The following is a 23,379-nucleotide window of genomic DNA, read 5'->3' on the forward strand; positions in this document are numbered from 1 at the left end:
AACTCCAGAAACTTTATTGTCAGGAATTAAAAGTCAAACTCCAGTGTGATGTGACACCTCAGCGGGGGCTGAGGGGAGGTCAGTGGGCGTGGTCAGCAGGTGGTCCACTTCCTCCTGCAGCACAGCTGCTCTTTCCTTCAGAAGCATCTGAAGAACAATGACCAAGTCATGCCAGGAAGTACTAGTGACAGCTGATGCTCACCTTAGCTGAGGCCACAATCTGGTTGGCCTGCTTCTTGAAAAGGTTCTGGATAGTTTTGCAGAGGAGTGCCGGGTCGGCGTTAGCCAGGTGACTTGGTGTTGTGTAGCCGGCGCTGAAGAGCTGCTTGGCTCGAGACTGGAGACAACACAAACCAACATTGAGGTAAGGGACAACCAGAACATGACAACAGGACATACGGTGAAGCTGACCTCCGTGACCCCGACAACTTCCATCAAAGGGATCAGCTCGGACTTGACACAGTAGCTTAGTCGGCGGGTCAGCTCCGCCAGGAGTGCCCTGAAGGGCCACAGCTCCTCCAGCTCCTGAGGAACAGAACCGTCGGGCCGGTTAACAGGAGTCTGAGCCTGGTATGAGCCGGGCCAGTAGTACCTGGGTGAAGTTCAGCACGCAGGAGCAGAAAGCTGATGCAGAGCTGAGCAGGGTCTGGAGGAACCCCCTACTAAGCTGGAACTTCTCAGCCACACTCCACAGATTGGTTTCTTTCAGCAGACGGAGCAGAACCAGCGCCAGGTACACCCTGTGGACCACCTCCATGTCTGTTCCCTGGAACATACCCACAGAGACTGAGGTCCTCGCCCAGGATTTGACCAGTGTGACCTCACCTTCTTCACCGTTTGACCTGCAGCTTTCCTGACCACAAAACTCTCAGGGACTCCGAGCGACGCCAGCATCTTCTGCTCCGAACCTGAGAGGAGAGAGAACTGCCACACCCACCGGCATGAGATGGGGAGTGTGCGTGGAAGACAGCAGCGTGTGGCCCTCACCTGATCGAGAAAGATCCTCCAGTCCGGTTTGCTCTGTGCCACCAGCTCGTAGGGTGTCACCAGGTACAGCAGGTGCAGGTAGCTGTTGAGCAGCAGTCCCTCCAGTCCACAGCTCAGGTCCCGGTAGAGCTGGTCAGAGTGGCTCAGGTCCACTGAGCCTGTGGTGGACAACGTCACACATCACTCCTGCGACTCGCAAGTTGCACTTAGATGCCATACCTTTGAAGGAGGCCCGGCCCAGGTCAGTGACCTGGAGGGTTCCACTCGACACGGTGATGAGACCCTTCTCCTTCAGCGTCTCCAGACTCTGGTCCACCACCTCCCACAAAGAGCTGGGCGAGCAGAGTGCCGCCTGCTGCACGAAGAGCAGAGTGCCACGAAAGAAGTGCCTCACCTGCTCCAGCGTCTGGGCCATCTGCACAGAACCAGCAGTCCATCATCGTCACTCTGATGTCTGTGTCAGCAGGCAGCCTCACCTTCAGCCCGATTATGGACAGCACCAGGGTCAGCAGACCCTGCCCTCCGTCTGCCAGCAGGTTGCTGAGACATTCCTCCATCGGAGCGCACACCAGCGACTTGGCCTGCAGTACAAAATGGGTCGATGCTCTGGGTCATGTGATCGACAGCCTGGCTCAAGAGGGATGTGTGGATGAATGAGTCTAATGACATCATCATGACCAGCGGGACAAAACTCTGCCACTTATTGTTTCTACTTTTACAGAAAAAAAACTTTTGTCGCTCCAGAAAAGCTACTTTTGGGTGTGTTTTTTTAGTAGCCATTGAGAAAACAGACAAACCCTGACCCTAACAGTATACAACAACAACTCAGGAACAAAGCAGTTGTAAAGTTGTGGTCCCCCGTTGCCATGGTTACCATGATCTTGTCCTTGTCCTGCAGGACGAGGACACTCTCGCCGATGGCGTCGATCCCAGCCCGACCTGCCCGGCCCACCATCTGCTTGTACTGGCTCCTCTTCAGGAAGTCTGTGGCCACATACGGCGAGCGCAGGATCACCCTGGAGCAATGACACCATCAGCCCTGCGGCACTGGAGTCGCATGATTCAACTTCTGCTCACGGCAGGTCATGTGACATTGCGAAGTAAGCGACTCACCTGCGGGCTGGAAGGTTGACCCCGGCAGCCAGAGTGGAGGTGCAGGTGAGCAGACACAGGACTCCACGGGAATATGCCTCCTCCACCAGCTTCCTCTCCTGGCTGGTCAGGCCGCTGTGGTGGTAAGCCACGCCGTACGGAATCGTCCGCTGCAGAACCGGACACACAGAACCATTCCCGGCATCCTTCAGCTCCTGCAGCAGAACCTTCTTCTCTTCCAGCCGGAGCTTCACAAAGTCTCTGCAGAGACAGGAGCAGCAGTCAGTCTGAGGAGCAGCGAACAGTCTGAGGACCTCAACTGGGCTCACTCTCTGAGGTACTTGCAGATCATGGTGGCCACATTCTCGCAGTTCTTCTTAGTGGGACAGAAGACGAGGCAGGAGTGCGTTGGAACCACCTCGGTCACCAGGGCGATGATGTGGTCAGGGTCCATCTTCTGCATGGAGCTGGAGTACTGACAGGCCACACTTGTTAACTCTGTGAGCGGTCTGGACTGCTGTGCCTCACGTCAGCCTCACCTTTAAGCGGAGAAGGCGACAGAACCGGAAACACTCTTCGGCTTGAGCATCCACTTCATATATGGAATCTCCCAGTTTGACGAACTCCTTCAACTCCACCTGCAGCAGTGAATCAGCACGTTTGAGACAGGACAACTGGCAGCTGCTGGGTCACCAGACTGCAGAGAAACAATGAGTAATGAAGGACAAGGACCAAACGGAGAGGCTATGTCAGGTTTATCAAACTTTTGGGATTGTCCTCGAATTCATGAGTCAGTAGATTAGCGTCACAATGACCGAGTGACAAGGTCGGCTATTCAAGGGTGAACTCACGGGTCTGAAGTCGCTGGTGTAGTTTTCAGCCTTTAGAAACGCCTGCAGGTCTCCGATGTTCCCCAAGGTGGCGCTCATCCCAATGATCTGAGTGCTCTCTGGAACAGACAGATGAAAGCTGAGCGGCGAAGGACCAGACTGGACGATGGTAGACGTAAGGGCCAGGGGTGGTTGGTGCTCACCACTGGCAAACTGGACTTTACTCAGGGTCATCTCCACCAGCGCGCCCCGGCTGCCATCTCCCAACATATGAAGCTGTGACAGCACAAGAGTCGTTATGTTCTGAGAGACCCGATAACACTGAGTACCAGTCCAGTTCTACCTCGTCCACCACCACGAGGCCCAGGACCTCCAGCCGGCCCGCCTCCACCAGAGAGTTGACCAGACTGTGGGCCTTCTCGATCGTGGCCACGTATAGTGAGCGCCGGTTCCTGTGCCGGACCGGAGGAAAGCGGCCCTTACTGCCTGCGTACTCCTCCACCAGGAAGTCCAGCTCCACACCCAAACCTGCCAGACCCTGGACCTGTCACACCACAGAAAACACATGAGAACCCAGCTGGATTTTGATCCAGGAATCCTGTTGGGCCACACCAGAGCTACGAGGAGACCACAGACTGGGGCCACCTCTTCTGGCTACAGCAACACTCTCTGCAAACCCGAAATTCGGACCGGATGGACTGACTGGTACCCTCCCAAGGACCAGTACCTTCTCCTGGACCAGGGAAATATACGGCAAGATGAAGAGACAGTCGCGCTTCCGACAGAGGAGCTCTCTGAGGATGAGGATTTCAGCCACTAGGGTCTTGCCTCCACTGGTGGGCAGAGAGTAGATGAGGTTCCTCCTCTGCTGCACACAGTCCAGGTTCAGACATGTCTCCTGCCAGTCTGAAACACAGCAGGAACGGTGTCAGCACCTCAGCTGTTGAACGAATGCAGGATAAGAACGGACGCCACCGTAAAGACTCTTGATCCCCCTCGATGTGAAGACCAGATCCTTCACACGAGTTGGGAGCCCGAAGAATGGGCCCAGGTCTGGATTCTGGGAGGACACGCTCTCCATGGCCTGCATGGCCACGCTGATCTCCTTGGTGACCACCGCCTCCTTCAGAGCGGCGGAGCGTGAGACGACAGCAGGAGCAGCAGCATTGCTGAGCATGGTTTCCTTCAGCAGCTCACTTCGTCTCCTGGCCACTGTTCGCAATCTGTCCTCTACGGAAGTTATGCTCGGGTTCACATCCCTTTCCATCTCCTGGAGTTTGCATTTTTTGATGGTTCGGTGAGACATGTCTGGAAGCCCCTCCACCAAGTTCTCGTCCAGGATGGAGTCTGAGAGAAGCTCCTGGTCCATGGGTGCAGAGGGATCGGCTTGCTGCCTCTCCAGCTCCTCCACATGATCCAGCTGGGCCAGCACCGAACTGTTCTCCAGGAGGCTGTCATAGTTCCCAAACAGGTCCTCACTGTCACTACAGAACTGGCAATAGAAGGATGAGTGACTAACTCGAGTCCAGATCTGAGGGGTGACTCAGAGTTCCACTCACCTCTGCCTCCGCCTCTGACATGCTGGAGCCCCAGGAGCATCGCGGATGACCCGGTGCTGCTGACCGTTTCCCGGCGGGGGTCAGATGGCTCCTCAGGCCGTCTCTGGACCGCTTCCTCGAACAGATCCGTCTGACTCGGATTTCGTACTGAGCGGGTATCCTCGCCTCCTCGGGCTAACGTGCAGACAACACGCAAAACAAACAGCGTAATTTGACCATTCGGTTTCCTTGTTCTACATGTGCACACGTCATTTCTGCACGCTGCAGGAGAGAATGGAAAAGTTAACAACAAACCAGTTCAAGGAACCGGTCTGAACCCAACATGACTTCAGGAGAGGAGAGGGCTCGCTGAGCGAAACCCACTGCCCTTTGTTTGGGAAGAACTTCGCTGCTGTCCGGACCTCACTTGTCACAGGAAACATGCGGCTAATATCTGAGTCCAGAAATGACGCGGATTGTGTCCAAACGGCCCGAAAAAGCACCAAGCATGACCGATGTGGAGGATGAATATCTTGTTGTCAACCCTTTGGCGTGTTGCACCTTAATATGTCCGGGTTCAATCAGCGGCTCCGTTAAACATATCTGCATCTCCAATACGTCACTAAAAAAAGTAAATGAAGGCTAATCAGATGTAGAGAAATGTGCAAAACTAACAGCTGCCTTGCAAATCTAGACACGTAAATTCAATCTCACAAGAAGGAGGAACGAAAAAAAACGCGAGGAGCCAAAACAGTAACGGACAGCTTCCGCCACGCTGACAGGTCAACATGTCCGCCCTGAGAGGACTTCAGCGGCTCAAACCCGCTCTGGCTCGACAGGCGTCCTCCAGTAAGTCTCCTACACACTCTCGCATGTTTGCAGGCTTTGTTTGTCCTCTCATCTCACCGCTGTCCTCAGGTTTACGGAGCCTCGCGGCGGCGCACGAACCAACGGTATGTATGTGAGCAACGCCATCGTCCGCTACTGCGGTCCTATTATTGTTCTTTCCTCAGCCGCTGGCGAAGATGGAGAACCCGTACAGGGAGCCGGAGAAGGGCTGCACGCTCTGTAACGTGACGGTGGATTTTAAAAACATTCAGGTCAGTGGGTCGGGTCAAACCAGGTCCTCGTTCTCTTCGCCACTTACCCCGATCTCCTGGTGTTTTAGCTGCTGTCCCAGTTCATCTCCCCTCACACCGGACGGATCTACGGCCGACACATTACTGGTGAGCGCCCTATCGCCATGGCACCACCTGCACTCTTGACGTCTCTGATCACCGATTGACAGGTCTGTGTGGAAGGAAGCAGAGGGAAATCTCCAAGGCCATCAAGAAAGCCCATTCCCTAGGTCAGTCCCCGTTCTTCTCCCTGGTCCGTGACCTTGAGCAAGTCATGACAGTGTGCATTCCAGGTTTCATGTCGGTGACCCACAAACACCCGCAGTTGATGAAGGACCCCAACATCTGTGGGATCAAGCATCTCAACTAGACAGACTGAAACCATCTGAAGTGTGAGCAAAATATCTGGTCTGTGTGGTGGCGCTGTTGGCCTGTAAACGTTGGAGCAGCTTGTTAAAAGTTTGTGGTGTTTCCTGCGCACCCTCATCTGCTGACTGCTTCTCTCTCCTGTCACATGTGGTGAAGTTCTGGTCCCGTCATCGTCAGCCCTGTGTGGCAGAACCAGCACCTGCTGTAACAACCTGCCTGGTTGTGCGGTATCACGTGACTCGACTAATTTTGTGGTCTTTTTTTTTACATTTATTAAACCACTGAAGCTATGAACTCGGCTTTCATCCAGTTTTGCTGTCCTGTAGAAACAATAAAGAGAGCTTATATCATGACGTCAGGGATGATGAACTTGACTCTGAATTTTGCTACTATAGCGAGTGAAAGCAGCTGCTGAAGCTACCTTTCGTTAGCTGTAATAGCTAATAGCTTCCGGCAGCGTTTTGGTCCAGCCGCTAGGAGGTTTTGGTCCTGGGTCAGAGTAACAGCTGATTTATTTACAGTTTTAAACCTTTTATTTATTTAAGTGTCCAGAGAAGGACCCCGCAGATGAAGGTCCACATCAGAAACGAGGCGGTTGAGACTCAGATTCTTCTCCTGCCACATCTCTGCTTCTGTGCCGGAGACACCAGCGAGCGTTTGCAGGATCTGAGACGTCCTCGTGAGCCAAGTCTCTCTTCTATGTTGGTGTCTGAGTCCACATCCACTGTGTCTGGGTCGCCTTGGTTTGTCTCTGGAGCCGCCTGGTCCAGCGGCTCAGTGCCGCAGGACTGATCCGGAACTGGGGACCCGTCCAGTGTGAGCGTCTGCGTGCGGTACAGCGGAGAGGGGAAGAAGAGAGCCCTCACGGCATCCTGCAGAAGCCGATTCCCTTTTTCCACTGGCAGATCTGCTGCACAACCACAAGTCATGTGACGTCATCTCACTGATACCCAGATGCCTGATCATAGAGACAAAATCGTACCATCCTTCACTTGCAACCTCTTCTTCTCCCGGACTTTCCTCCGGAGATCGGAAACTTCCACCTGCAGGGCGCCGACGCGATGTTCACTCTCAGCCACGGTGCCACACACATTCTGTCGGGGAAGGACACAAACAATGAAAGAACAGGACGTGATTTCACACTGAGAAAGATCTAACCTGCAGCTCTGACTGCAGAGACTCGTTCATCCTGTTCATCTCGCTCACGTCCCGCAGGTGTTCTGGTGCTGAGAAGAACCTGGACCTGGAGCCCAGCAGACGGGTCAGGTGTCGCGAAGCGCTGGACGTGCACGAGGCAAGCTTAGTTACTTGTGTCTGGTAATGGTCCGGTTGTAGCCCGCAGCTGAACACATTGGAGCTGAAGTCCAGTAGGGCGGCTGGTCCAGCACCCCGAGGTTGTGGATTGTCACGGGAACATTCACAAACTGGCTTCACACAAACGTCACAGTCATGTCAAGTGTGCGACTGAGTGTGCAGTTCCTGCACCAGTGGAGCAGCATGTGCTGCGGCCTAGAGACTCACCTCTGGCGAGAGATGAAGGCTGAGTACTCCACACGGTGGGTTGAGGACTCTAGCGTGACCTCACTGGGCGTGAGCAGCATGAATACCATGTTGGGGTTGGACGTGGCCCTCATCAGGCTCTCGTGGACCTGCTTCTCTCTCAGAGTGACCTGCTGCTCCGAGTTGCGGCGCTGTCGGTACCAGCCAACCAGATCTTCCTGCAGGAACGTGACAGTCTCAGAAGGTGATTTGTCAGCTCAGATTCCAACTCACCAGACGCTCATCAGCCATGATCTTCTTCAGCGAATCCACGTCCACGTCGCCCACGCTGGAGTAGAACCTGCAACCACGCAGAGAGGAGCTGTCAGTCGCAGCTCATGCGGATCCAGCAGTTGTCGCAGGCCAACAGGGGGCGATGATGCCCACTCACTGGTGCAGCCGGTGGCAGCAGACCAGCTTCCGGACATCTGCAGAGACAGTCACATGATCAAGAGTCAAGCCTATCCATGCGTGGGTCACGTGACTCACTGAAGGTCTCCTCCACGTGGATGTTGTCCGTCTGAGAGTCGCTGATGGTCACCTGCTCGCTGACAGTTGCCTGGCCGACCATCAAGCCCTCCTGTCAACATCGCACACACGTCAGAGTCATCGCACCCTCCACATCATCAGCTAACATCATGGTCTCGCTAGGCTTCTCCTTAAACAGCTGAGCTCCGTTTTTTCTCAGCATGGAAGCCTACGAGGAGACCTCTGACCTCAACAAGTTTCCCTCTTCTTCACACTCACCACTGATCCCTCTGCTGCTGCAGAACCCGGGTCAGACACCAGAGAGTGCGCGAGGGGGTTCGAGGTCAACAAGTGACTTGGACTCTCAAAAGTTCTGGACCAACAGAGAAGGCGCTGCTCACCGACAGTGATGTCAGCGGGTCGACTTGAGAGCGCAAATCACAACGATCAACTTTTCACGACAAAATAACGCGCAGTCTCACCACGTCCGAGTCGCAGTTGACGTGCTGGTACATCATGGAAGTGAACACGATTCCGGACACGCGCACGCTAGCCTCCGCCATCTTGTCTGCGTAACTATCGCGCAGCGGTGGCGCGCGAACATGCGGTTTGACAGCGCAGCCTGGCGTCGCTGAGACAACGGATGGGGAGGGGGTGGGGGGCACGGGGACCTCTCGTTCGCGTCCAACGCTGGATTCCGTAAGGAGCACGAGACTGATCCAGACCGAAGCGCCCGGAACCACGACGGAACCAGCGAAAACTGAAAGAAACCGGACCTTCTGGCGTCCAGGTCCAGCAGTGATCCAGTTGTTTTCCTCGCACCTCTGGGCACTACCGTGAACTTCCTGTGACGTCAACGTGAGTAACGGTACCGAACCAAAAACTTCGAATGTTGGCAACGCTTGGCTGAAACACACAACGGTCTTCGTGGCTTTAATTGTGATGACGTCACACACGGCGTGAGGATGCCAGATTTGATTTGGCTGTTGGTTCTGGTTCCCGCTTCAGTCTGGGCCCTGGACTTCTGTCAATGTCAGAAGATGATGTGAGTGGGGCCCTCCACAGGCGACCATGGAGGAACTGTGGCGTCTGGCCTCAGGTGTGTTCCAGGTGTGGGTCTTCGTGGTCCTGGTTCTGATCATGCTGCCAGCCATGTTTGGCCTGTCGCTGGGTGTGACCGGCATCTACATCCAGATTCTGGTCCAGATCCTGGAGGTGAGTCCGAGTCCCGCCGAGGGCCCGGCACTGACACTCACCGCTCTGCCTCCCCCTGCAGTGGGCCACGGTTCGGATCCAGCGAGGCCGGCAGGAGCAGCCCAGCGTGCCGGTGCCGCTGCCTAATGGTGAGTCCAGCGTTTGCTGACCCTCGTGAGTGCAGGACAACGTGAGCGAACTTAGAGGTGACCTGGTCACGTGACTACAATCAGCTGTTAATGATTAGGTCCGGGAAGGAGCCATGAGGCGGTCATGAGTGGTTCTGGTGTGAGCTCAGACAGAGTTCTGCTGTTGTCGGATTAGCCTCAGCTGGAGACCATGTGACTGTGTGGTGTGTGGCTGAGGTCGGGTTTTGATGATGCAACACCGAACTGTGCCGCCAGAAACTTGAGTCGAGTCAATGTGGCGTCCACGGGGTCCATCCACACCTGTCAGCCCACCTGACCTCCAGGCTTTGTGTCCCAGGGATCATCGAGCGCGGTGCCGGGTCCATGGAGGACGAGCTGCGGCAGCTCAGCGACTCCGGGTCTCGGGCTGGGCGCCGGTTCTGCCTCAGCGACGTCCTGTTCTTTCACAGGAAAGGTGTGGAGAGCATCGTGGACGACCAGGTGACTCAGCGCTTCTCCTCCGAGGAGCTGGCCTCATGGAACCTTCTGACCAGAACCAACCAGAACTTCCGCTACATCAGCCTCCGGCTCACCGTCATCTGGGGGGTGGGCGTCTTGGTCCGCTACTGTGTCCTCTTCCCACTCAGGTGAGTCCAGGTGGGGTCAGGCAGGAGGTGAGGTGAGTCATGACACTGTCCGGCACCAGGATCACACTGGCCATCATCGGACTGACCTGGCTGGTGATGGGGACCACTGTGGTGGGTTTCCTGCCCCAGAGCAGGTACTGAACTCTGCGCAGACCCCAGGTCAGACAGGACCCTTCAAGGGACCCTCCTTGTGTTTCAGTGTGAAGGACTGGCTGAGCGAGGTGGTCCACCTCACCTGCTATCGGATCTGTGCCCGCGGGCTATCAGCCACCATCCGCTACCACAACAGGTGGGTGTCGACACCAGCCCCGGCATCATGCTGGCTGCTGAGGAGGAGGAGGTGCTCTGATCCTGATGGGAAACAGGTGTGTGTCCGAATCTGCTGATGTCATGTGTGATGTCATCACCAGAGAGAACAAACCGAGGAAGGGGGGGATCTGTGTTGCTAACCACACCACACCCATCGACGTGGTCATCCTCGCCAACGACGGCTGCTACGCCATGGTCAGTGTTTGTGTACACGACGGTCACTGTGCGCTCTCTGACATAGAAGTGGTGACATCACAGATGTCGTTCTCAGGTGGGTCAGGTACACGGGGGTCTACTGGGGGTCATCCAGAGATCAATGCTGAGGTCATGCCCCCACGTTTGGTTTGAAAGGTCCGAGATGAAGGATCGCCACACGGTGACCAGCAGGTGAGCGGGACAGTCGCGTGCACAGACCGCCCCCTGGTGGTGCTTGTCTGTCCTACATGAGCACCTGGTGGGCTGGAGTCAGCGGCTTGTCATCAGCCATGTTCTGATGGCCCATGGCGACTGCGTGAATGAAATGTGCCATGTTCTGATGGCCCATGGCGACTGCGTGAATGAAATGTGAAGGTTCATTGCACCGTGCTGACAGTGCTGACTTATGTCTCACTACAGTGTCGAATGAACAATATCACCTTTCTCACATGAAAACCTTTTCTTCCCCAAAATGTCCATGCATAATGATGTCATTGTGACGAAACTGAACTTATCCCTGCAGACTGAGAGATCATGTAGCAGCCAAGACCAAACTGCCCATCTTGATCTTCCCTGAAGGTAGGTGGTGATGATGAAGATGATGATGACGATGTTAGTGGCAAGGATGGAGGTGATGACGAAGATGATGATGATGATGATGAAGATGATGGTGTCCCACAGGGACTTGTATCAACAACACTTCAGTCATGATGTTTAAGAAAGGCAGCTTTGAGATTGGAGGAATCATCTATCCAGTAGCCATCAAGGTAAAAGTCCCACTCTTGGTTCTGTTTCCGGTGCTGGTCCAGACACTCTTGTGACAGTGGCTCACTTGTGTCCCAGTACGACCCGCGGTTCGGGGACGCCTTCTGGAACAGCAGCAAGTTCAGCATGGTGAGCTACCTGCTGAGGATGATGACCAGCTGGGCCATTGTGGTCAACGTGTGGTACCTGCCCCCCATGACCCTGCAGGTGGGTCCAAACTGAACCCGCAGAACCACCTGGCAGAATCTAATCTGTGTGTCTCAGGAAGGTGAGGATGCCGCTCAGTTCGCCAACAGAGTCAAGTCAGCCATCGCTCGCCAGGGAGGCCTCTTGGACCTGGCTTGGTGAGACCCGCTCCTGCTCCTGGTCCTGGTCTGGTCATGGGGCCTCATGTCAAGACTTGCGTAGATATTATCCTGGAACATTGCCTAAGCAGAAATGACTCCTGAACCCTCACTCATTTACTGTCTGCGTGAAAACTACCAACCCTTGATACATGAGGCCCCTGGTCCTGCTGAGGCGCTGTACTCTTATTGTGTGTGTGCGTTCATGTTCAACACAAATAGCGGACTTTTTTCAAAATACTAACCAGTACATAGGGGACACCCTGCTAACTGTGGGTCTCCCCAATTAGGATGGACTTGAGGATGGACTTAAAAAATAACTGGGTCATTATAACTGGGTTTCAGTTTGGTTCAGAGTCCTGGTTAAGGTTAGCCATGTGTTTTGGAGGGTTAGGTTTAGGGGGAGAGGCTGGGGAAAGGGAGTCAATGAGAGGTCCCACAAGGAAAGAGAGACAAACGTATGACGTATTGTGTATGTGTGTGTGTGTGTGACAGGGACGGGGGTCTGAAGAGGGGGAAGGTCAAAGACACTTTTAAAGAAGAACAGCAGAGACTCTACAGCAGCGTCGTCATGGGTTACCAGCAGGATGACCAATCACACGTCTCCCCTCAGTCACCTGATGCAGCTGCAGCACTGGACTGCAAGAGGCACCACCACAAGTCCACGTAGAACCTGTTGAGATGAAGCCGTGAGTGAGTGAGTGAGTGAGTGAGTGAGTGAATTTTCTTGGTTCTGATGTTTGTGGAATGAAAACAACTGAAAATAAAGTCTTGTTGGTTACTTGCTCCATGCTTCCTGTTCTGACTGGAGTGCAGATCCAGTCGGACCTGGTGGGTCTCAGCTTCAGACGGAGGGTCCTGTCAGGATTCCTGCTGCTGATCGTGAAGTCCTGCACACACTTGATCATGCTCAAACACGTTCACTCACAGTCACAGACCCAGAGTGGGTGACATGCGGCTCATGTTACTCGCAGAAGGAGTGAAGGAGGGGAGAAGAGAAAGAGCAGGTTTTGTGAGAAGAGAGCGAGTTCACTGATTTGAAGAGTCTCAACTGGAAACATTCCAAAAATGTCAACGTTTGTTCCCTTCAGCCATGAGCTGGAGAGCAGGACCCGCCGCAGGTCAGGGGTGTTACCAAGTCCGGTCCAGTCAGTCTTTTCTGTCAGAAATCATTTGGGCCTAATTTGGCTCGGTCAGACTAGTTCCTGTAGTTTTCAGCCCAACTCTGACTTTGGATCGATCAGCAGGAGGTCTCGGGTGTCAGAGGATCAGGTGTCGACCCGGGGAAAGAGGAAGAGGAGGAGGAGGAGGAGGAAGAGGGCGGAGCTGCAGATGTTAAAGTCTCTTCCTGAAAGTTGTGCAGAAACTATGAAGCAGCAGCAGGCGAGGTAAGTTCCAACTGTCTGTCTCTCTTGTACCCTGGGACATGTTCATGTGGAACTTAGAGCACTGGCTCTGCTGGATCTAGTCTGCAGGACTCCCTCCTTTCTATGGTCCTCACACACACTCATATGTGAGGAGGGTGTGGAAATTCAGTCCTGCTTCTGGTTTTGTGTGACCGATTTCTTTACTTCTGAGCTCAGTAACTGAACAGTCTATTGGTGAAGAGTGTTAGTGACGCGTCAAAGCTAAGAGTCTTTGCGAAGAGTCAGTGATGAGTCAAAGCTAAGAGTCTTTGCAAAGACTCTGTGTCCATGAAGAGTCTTGTTGATGGTTCTGTCAGTGATGAGTCAAAGCTGAGAGTCTTTTTGAAGCGTCTGTGTCCATGAAGAGTCTTGGTGATGAGTCTGCTGATGACAAGTCAAAGTTAAGTCCTGTTGAAGAGTCTGGGGTAAACACAGCTGATCGACACGTTTAGTTGTTTTGTCTCCTCAGAGACTATCTGACAGAGCAGAGGACAAGTGTTTAGTTAATGTTTGACATCACTTCCTCTTCTCCTCTACTGAACACACCGATGACATCACTTCCTCCCCTCCATCATGAAGGAAGCCTGTCTAACAGTCTCTCAGAGAACGTGATGGACGTGAGGAGGAGATGGTTCATCTCAGTGTGTGAAGGCAACCTGGAGTTAGCAGCAGGGGGCACTCACTTAGAATTCGTGGACCATCAGGCCGTCCACCAGGCCTGCTGGACTTCAGGAAACCGGTCAAATGAATGAGATAGGTTGAACACGCTGACTAGACGATGAACCCTGGTGTGAATGAGTGAGCGAGCTTCTTTTCCGCAGATGAGCCTCAGTAGCACGACTGAGTCCCATTCGGAGGAGGAGCAGGATGAAGGGCTGAACGACAGCGTGGATGAGAGGGTGAAGGTGTCTCCCGCTCCATCGCTGACCAACTTCTCGTCATCACTGTGCGCCGTCATCCGGATCAAGCAGAAGTACCAGGCCCTGAAGAGGCGGCGGCAGGAGAAGGTGCTGGCCCGGGGAGGGAGCGGCAGCCTGGTGGGGTTGCCGGGACACGCCAGCCCCAAAATATTCACCTTCGACCCTCTCAGTCTTCCGGGAGCCCAGACCTCCTCTGGCCCGCAGAAGAAGAAGCGACGGAAGAGAAAGGTTTTGTTCCCAGAAAGACAAGGCCGGCGAGTGGCGCCGGGGCAGGAACACAGCCGGGCCAAGTACTGCTTGTACCTGCTGTGCACCATCGTTTTCCTCCAGGTGAGACACACACTTTCGCACACACACACACACACACACACACACACTCGCTCATTGAGATTGCCTCGCCACAGGTCTACAACGCCATCGAGAACTTGGATGACCACGTCCTCCGCTACGACCTGGATGGTCTGGAGAAGACGATGCGGCGGGAGGTGTTTGGCCAGCAGGTGGCGGTTGAGAGCCTAATGACTCACCTGAAGGACTACCTCTCCACGTACGTGCACAATAAGCCCCTGGTGATCTCGCTGCATGGTCCCAGCGGCGTGGGCAAAAGTCACCTGGGCCGACTGCTTGCAGCTCACTTCCGCTCCATCGTCGGCGAGCCGCTGGTTCTGCAGTACTACGTCCTGCACCACTGCCCCCTAGAGGACGACGCTCCACGTTGTGCCCGGGACCTGGCCATACTCATCTCCATGACGGTGGAGCGAGCCGAGGAGGAGGAGAAGATCCCGGTGTTTGTCTTCGATGAAGCTGAGCACATGCACGTGGAGATCCTAGACGCGCTCCGACGCCTGGTGGCCGAGAGACGGACCAACGAGTACATGAACACCATCTACATCTTCCTGAGCAACCTGGGACACCAAGACATCACCAAGCACATGCTGCACAACGCCTCCAGTGTGGCATCGTCTGACCTGGCGCCCATCTTGCGCCAAACTCTGTCACAGCTGCACCCGCTGTGGGCGGAGGCCACCCTGGTGCCGCTTGGGCTGCTGGAGAAGAGTCATGTGACCGAGTGTTTCCTGGAGGAGCTGACGCGTGAGGGGTTCTACCCAGACAGGAACAACATCGAGCGGCTGGCAGCGGAGATCACATACTATGCCGTGGTGGCGGGGCGGGAGTATTCCCGCACCGGCTGCAAGCAAGTGGTGTCAAAGGTCAACACGCTCTGACGACACCTGAACCACTAGATGTCGCCACCATCTATCCCCGGAACACTTATTTCTTAACTTTGATTGACATGCTGCAGGGTCACATGACTCGCACAAATAAAGACAGAACTCCAACACTTTTCATTCTTTTATTGTCTCCTCGGTTGACGTTGGAACAAAAACAGGTTTGACATCTACGATGAAACAATGAGCAAAATAAATACATCCTGTCGGCTCGTAAGCAACAACCTGGAAAGAGGAAGTGATGAGCAATCGGAGCAGGTTCAGTGGCTACATTCCACCTTAACTGCTCCAGTCAAGCTCGATGGTTCTGCTCCTCCGTCTCCACACAGCAAGAGCGTCTGGGCCGACTGACGCGACACTGGCTGCTTGATCTTGCTGGCGGCTTAAGTAGCATGTTCGGCAGCTTCGTCATTTCACCGTCATCCAAACAAACCTGATCAGTAACAGCCATGATTTTCAGCTTCGTATCAAAACACTGAGGGAAACAAGAACAAACACCAAGCAAACAAGTTTCTACTTCTACATCTGACTTGTACCGTGGTTCCGACGCAGGCGACCACGTATACATATGACATCTATATCATTCAAACCTACAAGGAAATAAATAGTGTCCCTTTAAATATCGCTGAACTGCACCAGCTCTCGCCACCGTCAGCAACTCGACTTCCACGGAGTCGGAGGGAGTGAAGTGGGGGGGCTACATGAGGGGGTCAGGGCGGAGTGGTGAGTCGGCTCGTCGTCACTCTTCTAACTGCAGTGCCAGTCGTTCACGCCTCCAGCTCGAAGCCCATGCCAACTTTGTGGCCACCTGCGTTAAAGTTCTTTCCATCGATGAGCGCGGAGAATGTGACCTTCACGCCTGCAAACACAGAGCCAGACCGTCAGTGGAGGTCGAAGGTCAGCCGCGGATCATGAGCAGCTCACCTGATCGCAGACTCTGAGTGTAGCCCACTCCAATCAGACTGGCGTTGTTCACCTTGGCCTGTGAACAGAAGCGAGTCAGGGGCTGCGGTGGCGACAGAGTGGAGGGGGCAGTGTACTCACCGACAGAGACGAGTCTTTGTCCAGCATGTACTTGGCGGCGATACCAAAGCGAGTGTTATTGCTGCCAGCAGTCCATGCCAAGGTCACCGCCGTCTCCAGCTCCTCGTTCACCTTCTGGTAGATGGAACCACCGAACTCAGTGCCATCATTCCTGCAGTGAAGGGACGAGTCAGAGACGCTCCTTCTCCTGCCACTCGCTGCCGTACTTACACGTTAGTGTGCAGCTGGAAGTCTCCAGCCCGGTAACCCAGGGCAAAGTTATTCTGAGTCAGTTTGGACTTGGCCATGTCAAACGCCATCTGGTACCCCGCCAGCCATCCCTCGTAGCCAAGCACACCGGCCGCATGGACGATGGGACCCTCAAAGTCCACGTCGCAGCCCACGTTCACGTAGTCGCGCTTGTAGCCGGTCTTCAGCTTCCCACTCTTCTTCCTGAACAGATCTCACGGTACATTATAGCTTGCCACGACACGACACGCCACCAGCTAACCATCCCAAGAACTCACCCAGTGTTTGGGACGAAGGACGTGTCCAGGCCAACCTTCAAGCCCTGAGCCAGCTGAGGAGATAGGTCGGTCAGCATCCATCCTTCAACAGTCAAGGCTGGGCTCACTCACCTGGTCCTCCACTGTGATCTCGGTCCCCAGCGTGTTGTCGGTGTTCCACTTCTGGTTGTAGGTCAGTCCCAACTCCTTCATCTTGTACTTGGTCTCCAGACTGCCTGAGGCCTTGCCTGTGTCAGTGTTGCTTGAACCCGACGTGTTGAACTCCTGACAACACAGAACCACGGTTCAACTTTCAATCTGGCACCAGTGACGGGCGCATATGTGGCTGAGCGACGGACGCATGGGTGGGTGATCGACGGACGCATGGGTGGGTGAGCGACGGCCGCATGGGTGGGTGAGCGACGGACGCATGGGTGGGTGAGCGATGGACGCATATGTGGCTGAGTGACCGACGCATGGGTGGGTGAGTGACAGACACATGGGTGGGTGAGAGACTGACGCATGGGTGTGTGAGTGACGGATGCATGGGTGGGTGAGCAATGGACGCATATGTGGCCGAGGGACCGACGCATGCAAGAGTGTCGGACAGACAAACGGACACATGCTTCAACAAAAGAAAGTCCGGGCACATGGAGGGCTCAGAAACATCTGGTGGCGATGAGGATGGAAAACAAGATGGCGGCAGACTCAACTCTTACCATCTACCAGAGCAAGAGCGAGCGAGTGGCAGCGAGGAGAGAGAGGCAAGTTAGCAGTGGGCAACACGCAATCGTGGACAGTGAGCGAGTCTGTCAGTTAGTTTGTAGGGTCGTGACACGAGCAGGGACACTCACCACTCCGCTCTGGGACTTGGTCTTCAGGTCCAGCTTCACCACCCCGAAACCTGCACGCACGCACACACACACGCACACACACAGACACACACACCACCTCATGGTCACAATGGTCACAGTGTTTCCAGTGTGTTTAACGAGTCAGTTTGTGCGTGCGGGCCACCGGGTCGCTTCAGGTCGGGGCTGGGGTCTCACCGTAGCCTTTGCTGAAGATATCTTTGGCAGCCTTGCCGAGGTCGGAGTAGGACGGAGGGACGGCCATCGTGCTGGAGACCCTTCACCTGAGGAGACACATGACGTTACCATGAATTGACAGAGGAGCAGTAGATGGGGTCCAGAACTCTGGTCCCACTGGTAGCTTCAGTCTAACTGACGATACCCAGGTGAGGACTCAGCATCACCTCCGGTACCAGCAACGCTGTACCGGCCCTGCAGGACAAAGGACCCAAGCCTCTAGTGTGGGGGGGGGGCTCCCCCAGACCTGACGCGGTGCAGCTGGACCCGGACACGCTGCTCCAGAATGAAGGCAGGATTAAAGTGCATTAAAAGGCTGGGACGGGTTACATAACGGAACCGCTAGCTCGCTAACTCTCGGCTAAACCACGCGCAATCTCTCCTTCAGCGCAACCGAGCCATGCCGGGGAACACAAGAGACAGTGGGAGCACATAAATACCGAGCGGGTGTCAGACTGGAGATCCCGGTACCGGACGGGCTGTGCAGGTCGGAGAGCTCGCTGCTTCGGGGACAATGAAGGAGACAGGCCGCGCATGCGCATTCGCCGCCAGCTAACGGGACAGCAGTCGACCAAAGAGTCAGTATGGAGACAAGATGGATGCCCGCCACATCCGCTGCCGGAGGATGAGGCGACCGAGAGTGAAACAAGAAAACAATCCCACCGTTCCATCAACTTTTCTTTGATGAAACCCTCCGCACTCATCCCGTGACCTGGTACCGATCCCGGTCCCACAGAGAGGGCTCGGTCCTTCTGCGATGTAGGCGATGGTACTGCTGGTCACGTGTCTGTCCAAACCCTGTACCTTCTCCCAACTGTCTCTGCCGCCAGTGTGTTTGTTTTCCTGCCTTATCTGAAGGGGCCCGGAAACACAGAGGGACTCCACCTTAAACCAGTCCAGGAGGCGGGACCCTTGCCCCGCGGAGTGAAAGTCCAAACTTTATCAAATGCGGGACGGTGCGAAGTCCAGCGGTCGGACTCGGCCGCCTGCTGGAGCTGAGCAGAGTGTGCGAGGGAGCAGCAGAACCGTAGTCATGACTGGACAAACCCGCTTCGTCAGCCCCTTTCACAGACCACGGTGCCTGGCCGCCGCTGCCGCCGGCCCAGGAGGCAAAGCCAAGCTGACCCATCCCGGCAAGGCCATCCTGGCAGGTACCGGAATCAACCTTCGCTCGACTTTCTTCCAGCTCCCGGACTGCAACTTGTTCGCTGCGCAGTGACGTCACGCGTCGCTCCTGGTTCATTGATTCGGTTTCATCTCGTGGCTCAGCGGACCACTCACCTGAGCAACCAGAACCTGTCCGATCTACTGTACTGTCACTCGGTTCTGAAGTTTCCTGTGGACTTCAGGCGGCACCCGACCGGTATTCTAACCCAGAACCATGTCTGCTTGTGCACTGAGTGGTTCTTTCAGTGGAGGGTTCTGGACCCTGGCAGGTCGGATTCACAGTCCTAATGGCTGCACTGAGTAAACAATATACATTGTAGACTTGGATGGTTGAATGTTAAAGTTGATTTGACCTAATGGCGTGTTGTCATGGTTACACCGCCGATGTCCCGGGCTGCACTCTCGCTGCCCGACCTGAGTTGGGTCAGGAACCTACCTCACTGCCTCGGCACGTGTGTAGTGGAATCAGGTTCTGTGTTTCAGTCTGACTGGAGTCCTTCAATGATTGACTGGCCAGGGGTCGTTCATCAGCTCTGATAACTGCATCAAAGTTTCTCTCCCTCAGCCTTGTTTTAGATTCACAAGCATGAGTCAAATCTGGAGGATCAAGAGTCCTGACTCAGAACATCAGAACAGTACTGTGAGCCTCCTGTAGGCCAGACCCGTTGGACCACCTCACACAGCTGCAGGACTAACGCTCCTCTGTCAAAGAAGAAAACAAACCTGACGAGGTGTTCAGGCCTCTGCAAGCATGACTCAGCATTTTGCCCTGAGGCCCCTGAAATTGGTGCTCAGACCCAGCTCCCTGACAGCAACATCCCATAATAGTCTGTGCGCTGTGTGTACACTCCATTATTGTGATGACTTGACAACCAAGACCTTCTTGTAGAAGGTCTTGTAGAAGTCTACAAGACCTTCTACAAGAAGGTCACAAGACCACTCAGAGCGGTTAAGTCCCACACAGTCACATCAGTTTGTGATGGTTCCATCAGTACTGACGCGCGCACCTTGAATTGTTGCCTTTCAAAACGTCAACTGGACCACGTGAGTGGGTCACATGTGAACAGGAAGTGGGTGAATGCTCCTGACGTGAAGTTCTGGTTGTTTGTCTTCTGCACGTGTGCAGAGCACCGTAAACATTGGTGTGTGTGGTCAGATTTGCAGGTGCTGATCCTCATCCCTCTCAGCTCACCCTCATAAGTCTCACTCCTTCATCCCAGATATATCTGAACAGCATGGTTTCAAAACTGTTCTTTGCTGCTGTGTGGGCTCTTCTGAGGGGGTGGGGTGATCACACCAGGGGCGTGGCCTCAGGTCAGCTGACGTGATCAGGCCGGCATATGTCCACAAGGTTTAAGGTGGTCCATGTCTCCATCTCACATCTGCGTGTCTGGGGTTTCAGGAGGAATCGCCGGCGGCATCGAGATCTGCATCACCTTTCCCACTGAGTATGTGAAGACGCAGCTGCAGCTGGATGAGAAGGCCAATCCTCCCAAGTACCGTGGCATTGGTGGGTTCCAACCTAAATGTGGTCCGCTTTTTGTGTCACTGAACATTCTGCTATTTGTTCACACGCTCCTGATTGATAAATTAATTAGTTGACCTGATCAGTAGCCGAGTCACAGTGAGCTCTGATTTCATCCCAGACTTCTGGCTGGGTTTTTCGTGTGTGTGTTTAAGCTTATCTACCCTAGTGAGGTCCAATTTCGGGGAAAACCCCTCCTTGTGGGGCGAGCACCCCCCTCAATCCTCAATTTGAGAATCAAAACTGCAAAATAACTGGGTCAAAATTGTGTTTCACTTTGGTTCAGAGTCCTGGTTAAGGTTTTGGATGTTTAGGTTTAGGGGGAGAGGCTGGGGAAAGCATGAAAGTCAATGAAATGTCCCCACAAAACCTAAAAAACATGACATGTGAATGTGTCCACAGCGGACTGTGTGAAACAGACGGTCAACAGTCACGGGGTCAGAGGACTCTACAGAGGGCTGAGCTCACTGGTGTATGGCTCCATCCCTAAAGCTGCAGTCAGGTGAGACACACACACACACACACACACACACACACACACACACACACACACACACACACACACACACACACACACATTTGTATTGCAGTCCCCATGGAGAAATTGTTTGTTATTGACATAATTCTTTCCCCAGCCTCTCCCCCTAAACCTAACCACCTAAAACAAATGGCTGAACTTAACCTTTATGCTTAACCAAACTAAAACCCAATTATAATAACCTAGCTATTCTGTAGTTTTTACCCTCAGAATGAGACTTAACAAAGTGAGGACCTGCAAAAATGTTCTCACTCTGTTGATTAAAAACACGTACAGGTTCCCACAAAAACAGAAGTACGGAACACACACACACATTCGTGTTTCATTATTTTTGTAATATTGCTTTCCCCAGCCTCGCTCACTGAACCTAACCATCCAAAAAACATGGCTAACCTTAACCAGGACTCTGAACCAAACTGAAACCCAATTATAATACACTACTTTAAACCTTGTGAAGACAGGCCAACATGTCCTCACAAAGCAAAATTTCCTCACAGGAAGGTGGCATGTCAAGACTTAGTACTCACAAGTATGGCAAAACATGCCCCCACATACATGTGGAGCAACTCAGACACTGACCCGGTCCGTCTCCACAGGTTCGGGGTCTTCGAGTTCCTGAGTAACAAGATGAGGGACGAGAGTGGGAAGCTGGACAGCAAGCGCGGCTTCATGTGTGGCCTGGGGGCCGGAGTGGCCGAGGCAGTGGTGGTGGTCTGTCCCATGGAGACGGTGAAGGTGCTGAGCCCAGGACCTGGGGTGGGTTCCGGTGCCGTCACTCCCCACTGAGCCTCTGTCTCCCTCAGGTCAAGTTCATCCACGACCAGACGTCCTCCAGTCCCAAGTACAGAGGCTTCTTCCATGGTGTCCGAGAGATCGTCAGGACCGAGGGTGAGGAAGGGAGTGGTGCATGAGGGGGCGCTGGGGTCTCACCTTCATCTGCATCTCAGGTCTGAGGGGGACGTACCAGGGTCTCACAGCCACGGTCTTGAAGCAAGGTTCCAATCAAGCCATCAGGTTCTATGTGATGACGTCACTGAGGAACTGGTACAAAGGTAAGAGGGTGTGATGTCATTGGTCATGTGACTCGGAGGCTAACTAGTGCTTGTTGCAGGCGACAACCCGAACAGAACCATCAACCCTCTGATCACTGGAATGTTTGGCGCTGTGGCCGGTGCTGCCAGTGTGTTCGGTAACACGCCACTGGATGTCATCAAAACCAGGATGCAGGTCAGTGCTGATGTCAGCATCCCATAATAGTCACCTGTAGGGGCAGAACTGGGCCTGTTGGACTTAATGTGCGTTGATCTGCAGGGACTGGAAGCTCACAAGTACAAGAGCACCTTCGACTGTGGAGTCCAGATCCTGAAGCATGAGGGGCCCCTGGCGTGAGGACACACACACAAACACACATAGATTCTCTCACAGTTACACACACTCACCTGTCTGCCTCACCCAGGTTCTACAAAGGGACGGTTCCCCGGCTGGGTCGGGTCTGCATGGACGTGGCCATCGTCTTCATCATTTACGAGGAAGTGGTGAAGCTTCTCAACATTGTCTGGAAGACGGACTGAAGTGGACCGGACGTGCTGGCCTGGTTCTTCACGTTCTCACGCTCTGACAGCTACACACACTGGACCCGATGTTCTGTTATGTATCTGTGACCCAATATCTCTGATGGCAGCAGAAGTTGTCCCAGCAGGTCCATTTGATGCTCAGGGAAGATAGTTCTGCTCAAACCAATGCTGCCTGTCTCTAGCAGAGCACATGCAGAAGTTCTACCTAAAAACCCTTTTTATTTTATGTGCCATTTTATTATATGGGTTCTTTTTAAGCCCTGGATCTGCCACACGCTATAAAAATCTAAGCCATGAGTTTTTATTTTGCAAATGTAGTCAGATTGTTCCACTCTGAAGTGACCTGATTCTTCAGAATCGACGAGATGAGTGGCCATCTCGAGAAACCTCAGAAACATTCCATTTGGTGATGACTGCACCAGATCGTGTCTTTTAATATATTCTGACTGCCTTGTGGTGGTCCATGTGACCACTGCCCAGTGACGCGTGCCTTCAGCTCATTCCCTGCTGCTCTGTGCTATTTTACTGACGACTTAACTGCCAACTGTGAGGTCACTTCCTGTGACTGCTCTTCAATAAACAGCAGAGCTGAACTTGTTTTGGTGCCTCACCTGTCGGTCACCTTCCTTCTCCTCCATCTTCATCATCCTCTCGTCACCTTCATCTCCAGCGTTGTAGGTCCAACACCTTCATATCCGTCAATATCTGTCCTGGCTTAACACCACACACGTCACATCACCATGCCATCAGCAAACTGCATGGTCCTTGGAGGCTCCTCCCTCATCTCTGTCTGTCACCTTAGCAGCAAGGAGGATGAAATCTTTCACATGGCTGAAGACAATGTCGACTGAAAAAAAACCTACTCCTGAATTATTTTGTG

General features: G+C 53.9%; 7 protein-coding genes across 17 annotated transcripts; 4 read left to right on the forward strand and 3 right to left on the reverse strand.

Moving 5' to 3' along the window:
* Nucleotides 1–4: 4 nt before the first annotated feature.
* helq (helicase, POLQ like) lies at nucleotides 5–5,507 on the reverse strand. Of its 2 annotated transcripts, none has more exons than XM_053873933.1 (19): nucleotides 5,009–5,507; nucleotides 4,469–4,642; nucleotides 3,885–4,401; nucleotides 3,637–3,815; nucleotides 3,253–3,453; nucleotides 3,113–3,185; nucleotides 2,931–3,028; nucleotides 2,619–2,717; nucleotides 2,409–2,554; nucleotides 2,101–2,340; nucleotides 1,862–2,003; nucleotides 1,464–1,568; nucleotides 1,207–1,402; nucleotides 988–1,145; nucleotides 826–924; nucleotides 593–766; nucleotides 412–525; nucleotides 203–337; nucleotides 5–147 (listed from the first exon to the last, which is right to left on the reverse strand). In XM_053873933.1, exons 1-19 carry the CDS (start codon nucleotides 5,054–5,056, stop codon nucleotides 34–36), a joined length of 3,012 nt encoding a protein of 1,003 aa, XP_053729908.1. In that variant the 5' UTR covers nucleotides 5,057–5,507; the 3' UTR covers nucleotides 5–33. The 2 variants fall into 2 exon arrangements, with proteins under 2 accessions (XP_053729908.1, XP_053729909.1); XM_053873934.1 differs by lacking the exon at nucleotides 5,009–5,507 and adding an exon at nucleotides 4,763–4,996.
* On the forward strand, nucleotides 5,173–6,287 carry mrps18c (mitochondrial ribosomal protein S18C). 2 transcript variants are annotated; one of them, XM_053873964.1, is made up of 7 exons: nucleotides 5,173–5,296; nucleotides 5,366–5,400; nucleotides 5,461–5,547; nucleotides 5,616–5,673; nucleotides 5,736–5,795; nucleotides 5,859–5,957; nucleotides 6,091–6,287. In XM_053873964.1, exons 1-6 carry the CDS (start codon nucleotides 5,236–5,238, stop codon nucleotides 5,933–5,935), a joined length of 378 nt encoding a protein of 125 aa, XP_053729939.1. In that variant the 5' UTR covers nucleotides 5,173–5,235; the 3' UTR covers nucleotides 5,936–5,957; nucleotides 6,091–6,287. The 2 variants fall into 2 exon arrangements, with proteins under 2 accessions (XP_053729939.1, XP_053729938.1); XM_053873963.1 differs by having other exon boundaries at nucleotides 5,859–6,287.
* Nucleotides 6,235–9,188, reverse strand: abraxas1 (abraxas 1, BRCA1 A complex subunit). Of its 4 annotated transcripts, none has more exons than XM_053873952.1 (9): nucleotides 8,424–9,188; nucleotides 7,963–8,053; nucleotides 7,865–7,901; nucleotides 7,708–7,774; nucleotides 7,456–7,652; nucleotides 7,243–7,362; nucleotides 7,093–7,177; nucleotides 6,917–7,028; nucleotides 6,235–6,841 (listed from the first exon to the last, which is right to left on the reverse strand). In XM_053873952.1, exons 1-9 carry the CDS (start codon nucleotides 8,502–8,504, stop codon nucleotides 6,537–6,539), a joined length of 1,095 nt encoding a protein of 364 aa, XP_053729927.1. In that variant the 5' UTR covers nucleotides 8,505–9,188; the 3' UTR covers nucleotides 6,235–6,536. The 4 variants fall into 4 exon arrangements, with proteins under 4 accessions (XP_053729927.1, XP_053729926.1, XP_053729928.1 ...); XM_053873951.1 differs by having other exon boundaries at nucleotides 6,235–6,844; XM_053873953.1 differs by having other exon boundaries at nucleotides 6,235–6,844; nucleotides 8,221–8,498.
* gpat3 (glycerol-3-phosphate acyltransferase 3) lies at nucleotides 8,583–12,316 on the forward strand. Of its 3 annotated transcripts, none has more exons than XM_053873942.1 (13): nucleotides 8,583–8,799; nucleotides 9,007–9,156; nucleotides 9,218–9,284; nucleotides 9,622–9,910; nucleotides 9,970–10,044; nucleotides 10,110–10,199; nucleotides 10,321–10,414; nucleotides 10,491–10,606; nucleotides 10,938–10,993; nucleotides 11,096–11,181; nucleotides 11,258–11,386; nucleotides 11,444–11,523; nucleotides 12,019–12,316. In XM_053873942.1, exons 2-13 carry the CDS (start codon nucleotides 9,013–9,015, stop codon nucleotides 12,191–12,193), a joined length of 1,401 nt encoding a protein of 466 aa, XP_053729917.1. In that variant the 5' UTR covers nucleotides 8,583–8,799; nucleotides 9,007–9,012; the 3' UTR covers nucleotides 12,194–12,316. The 3 variants fall into 3 exon arrangements, with proteins under 3 accessions (XP_053729917.1, XP_053729916.1, XP_053729918.1); XM_053873941.1 differs by having other exon boundaries at nucleotides 8,950–9,156; nucleotides 12,019–12,315; XM_053873943.1 differs by lacking the exons at nucleotides 8,583–8,799; nucleotides 9,007–9,156 and having other exon boundaries at nucleotides 9,540–9,910; nucleotides 12,019–12,315.
* A 481-nt stretch (nucleotides 12,317–12,797) lies between these two features.
* On the forward strand, nucleotides 12,798–15,178 carry tor4aa (torsin family 4, member Aa). 2 transcript variants are annotated; one of them, XM_053873950.1, is made up of 3 exons: nucleotides 12,798–12,911; nucleotides 13,751–14,179; nucleotides 14,254–15,178. In XM_053873950.1, exons 2-3 carry the CDS (start codon nucleotides 13,751–13,753, stop codon nucleotides 15,073–15,075), a joined length of 1,251 nt encoding a protein of 416 aa, XP_053729925.1. In that variant the 5' UTR covers nucleotides 12,798–12,911; the 3' UTR covers nucleotides 15,076–15,178. The 2 variants fall into 2 exon arrangements, with proteins under 2 accessions (XP_053729925.1, XP_053729924.1); XM_053873949.1 differs by lacking the exon at nucleotides 12,798–12,911 and having other exon boundaries at nucleotides 12,918–14,179.
* Nucleotides 15,179–15,189: 11 nt separating this feature from the next.
* zgc:56235 (Voltage-dependent anion-selective channel protein 2-like) lies at nucleotides 15,190–21,933 on the reverse strand. 3 transcript variants are annotated; one of them, XM_053873958.1, is made up of 9 exons: nucleotides 21,856–21,933; nucleotides 17,657–17,742; nucleotides 17,462–17,511; nucleotides 16,740–16,892; nucleotides 16,629–16,681; nucleotides 16,333–16,554; nucleotides 16,123–16,273; nucleotides 16,003–16,060; nucleotides 15,190–15,937 (listed from the first exon to the last, which is right to left on the reverse strand). In XM_053873958.1, the coding sequence occupies exons 2-9, from the start codon at nucleotides 17,721–17,723 to the stop codon at nucleotides 15,846–15,848; spliced, it is 846 nt and encodes a 281-aa protein (XP_053729933.1). In that variant the 5' UTR covers nucleotides 17,724–17,742; nucleotides 21,856–21,933; the 3' UTR covers nucleotides 15,190–15,845. The 3 variants fall into 3 exon arrangements, with proteins under 3 accessions (XP_053729933.1, XP_053729934.1, XP_053729932.1); XM_053873959.1 differs by lacking the exon at nucleotides 21,856–21,933 and adding an exon at nucleotides 21,453–21,831; XM_053873957.1 differs by lacking the exon at nucleotides 21,856–21,933 and adding an exon at nucleotides 18,136–18,279.
* Nucleotides 18,551–23,092, forward strand: slc25a1b (slc25a1 solute carrier family 25 member 1b). The gene is made up of 9 exons (XM_053873955.1): nucleotides 18,551–18,846; nucleotides 20,265–20,372; nucleotides 20,790–20,889; nucleotides 21,522–21,660; nucleotides 21,729–21,813; nucleotides 21,873–21,977; nucleotides 22,037–22,152; nucleotides 22,237–22,310; nucleotides 22,382–23,092. Exons 1-9 carry the CDS (start codon nucleotides 18,642–18,644, stop codon nucleotides 22,494–22,496), a joined length of 1,047 nt encoding a protein of 348 aa, XP_053729930.1. The 5' UTR covers nucleotides 18,551–18,641; the 3' UTR covers nucleotides 22,497–23,092.
* Nucleotides 23,093–23,379: the final 287 nt, after the last annotated feature.

Source organism: Synchiropus splendidus, chromosome 8, assembly GCF_027744825.2.
Source record: "Synchiropus splendidus isolate RoL2022-P1 chromosome 8, RoL_Sspl_1.0, whole genome shotgun sequence".
Lineage (NCBI taxonomy): Eukaryota > Metazoa > Chordata > Actinopteri > Syngnathiformes > Callionymidae > Synchiropus > Synchiropus splendidus.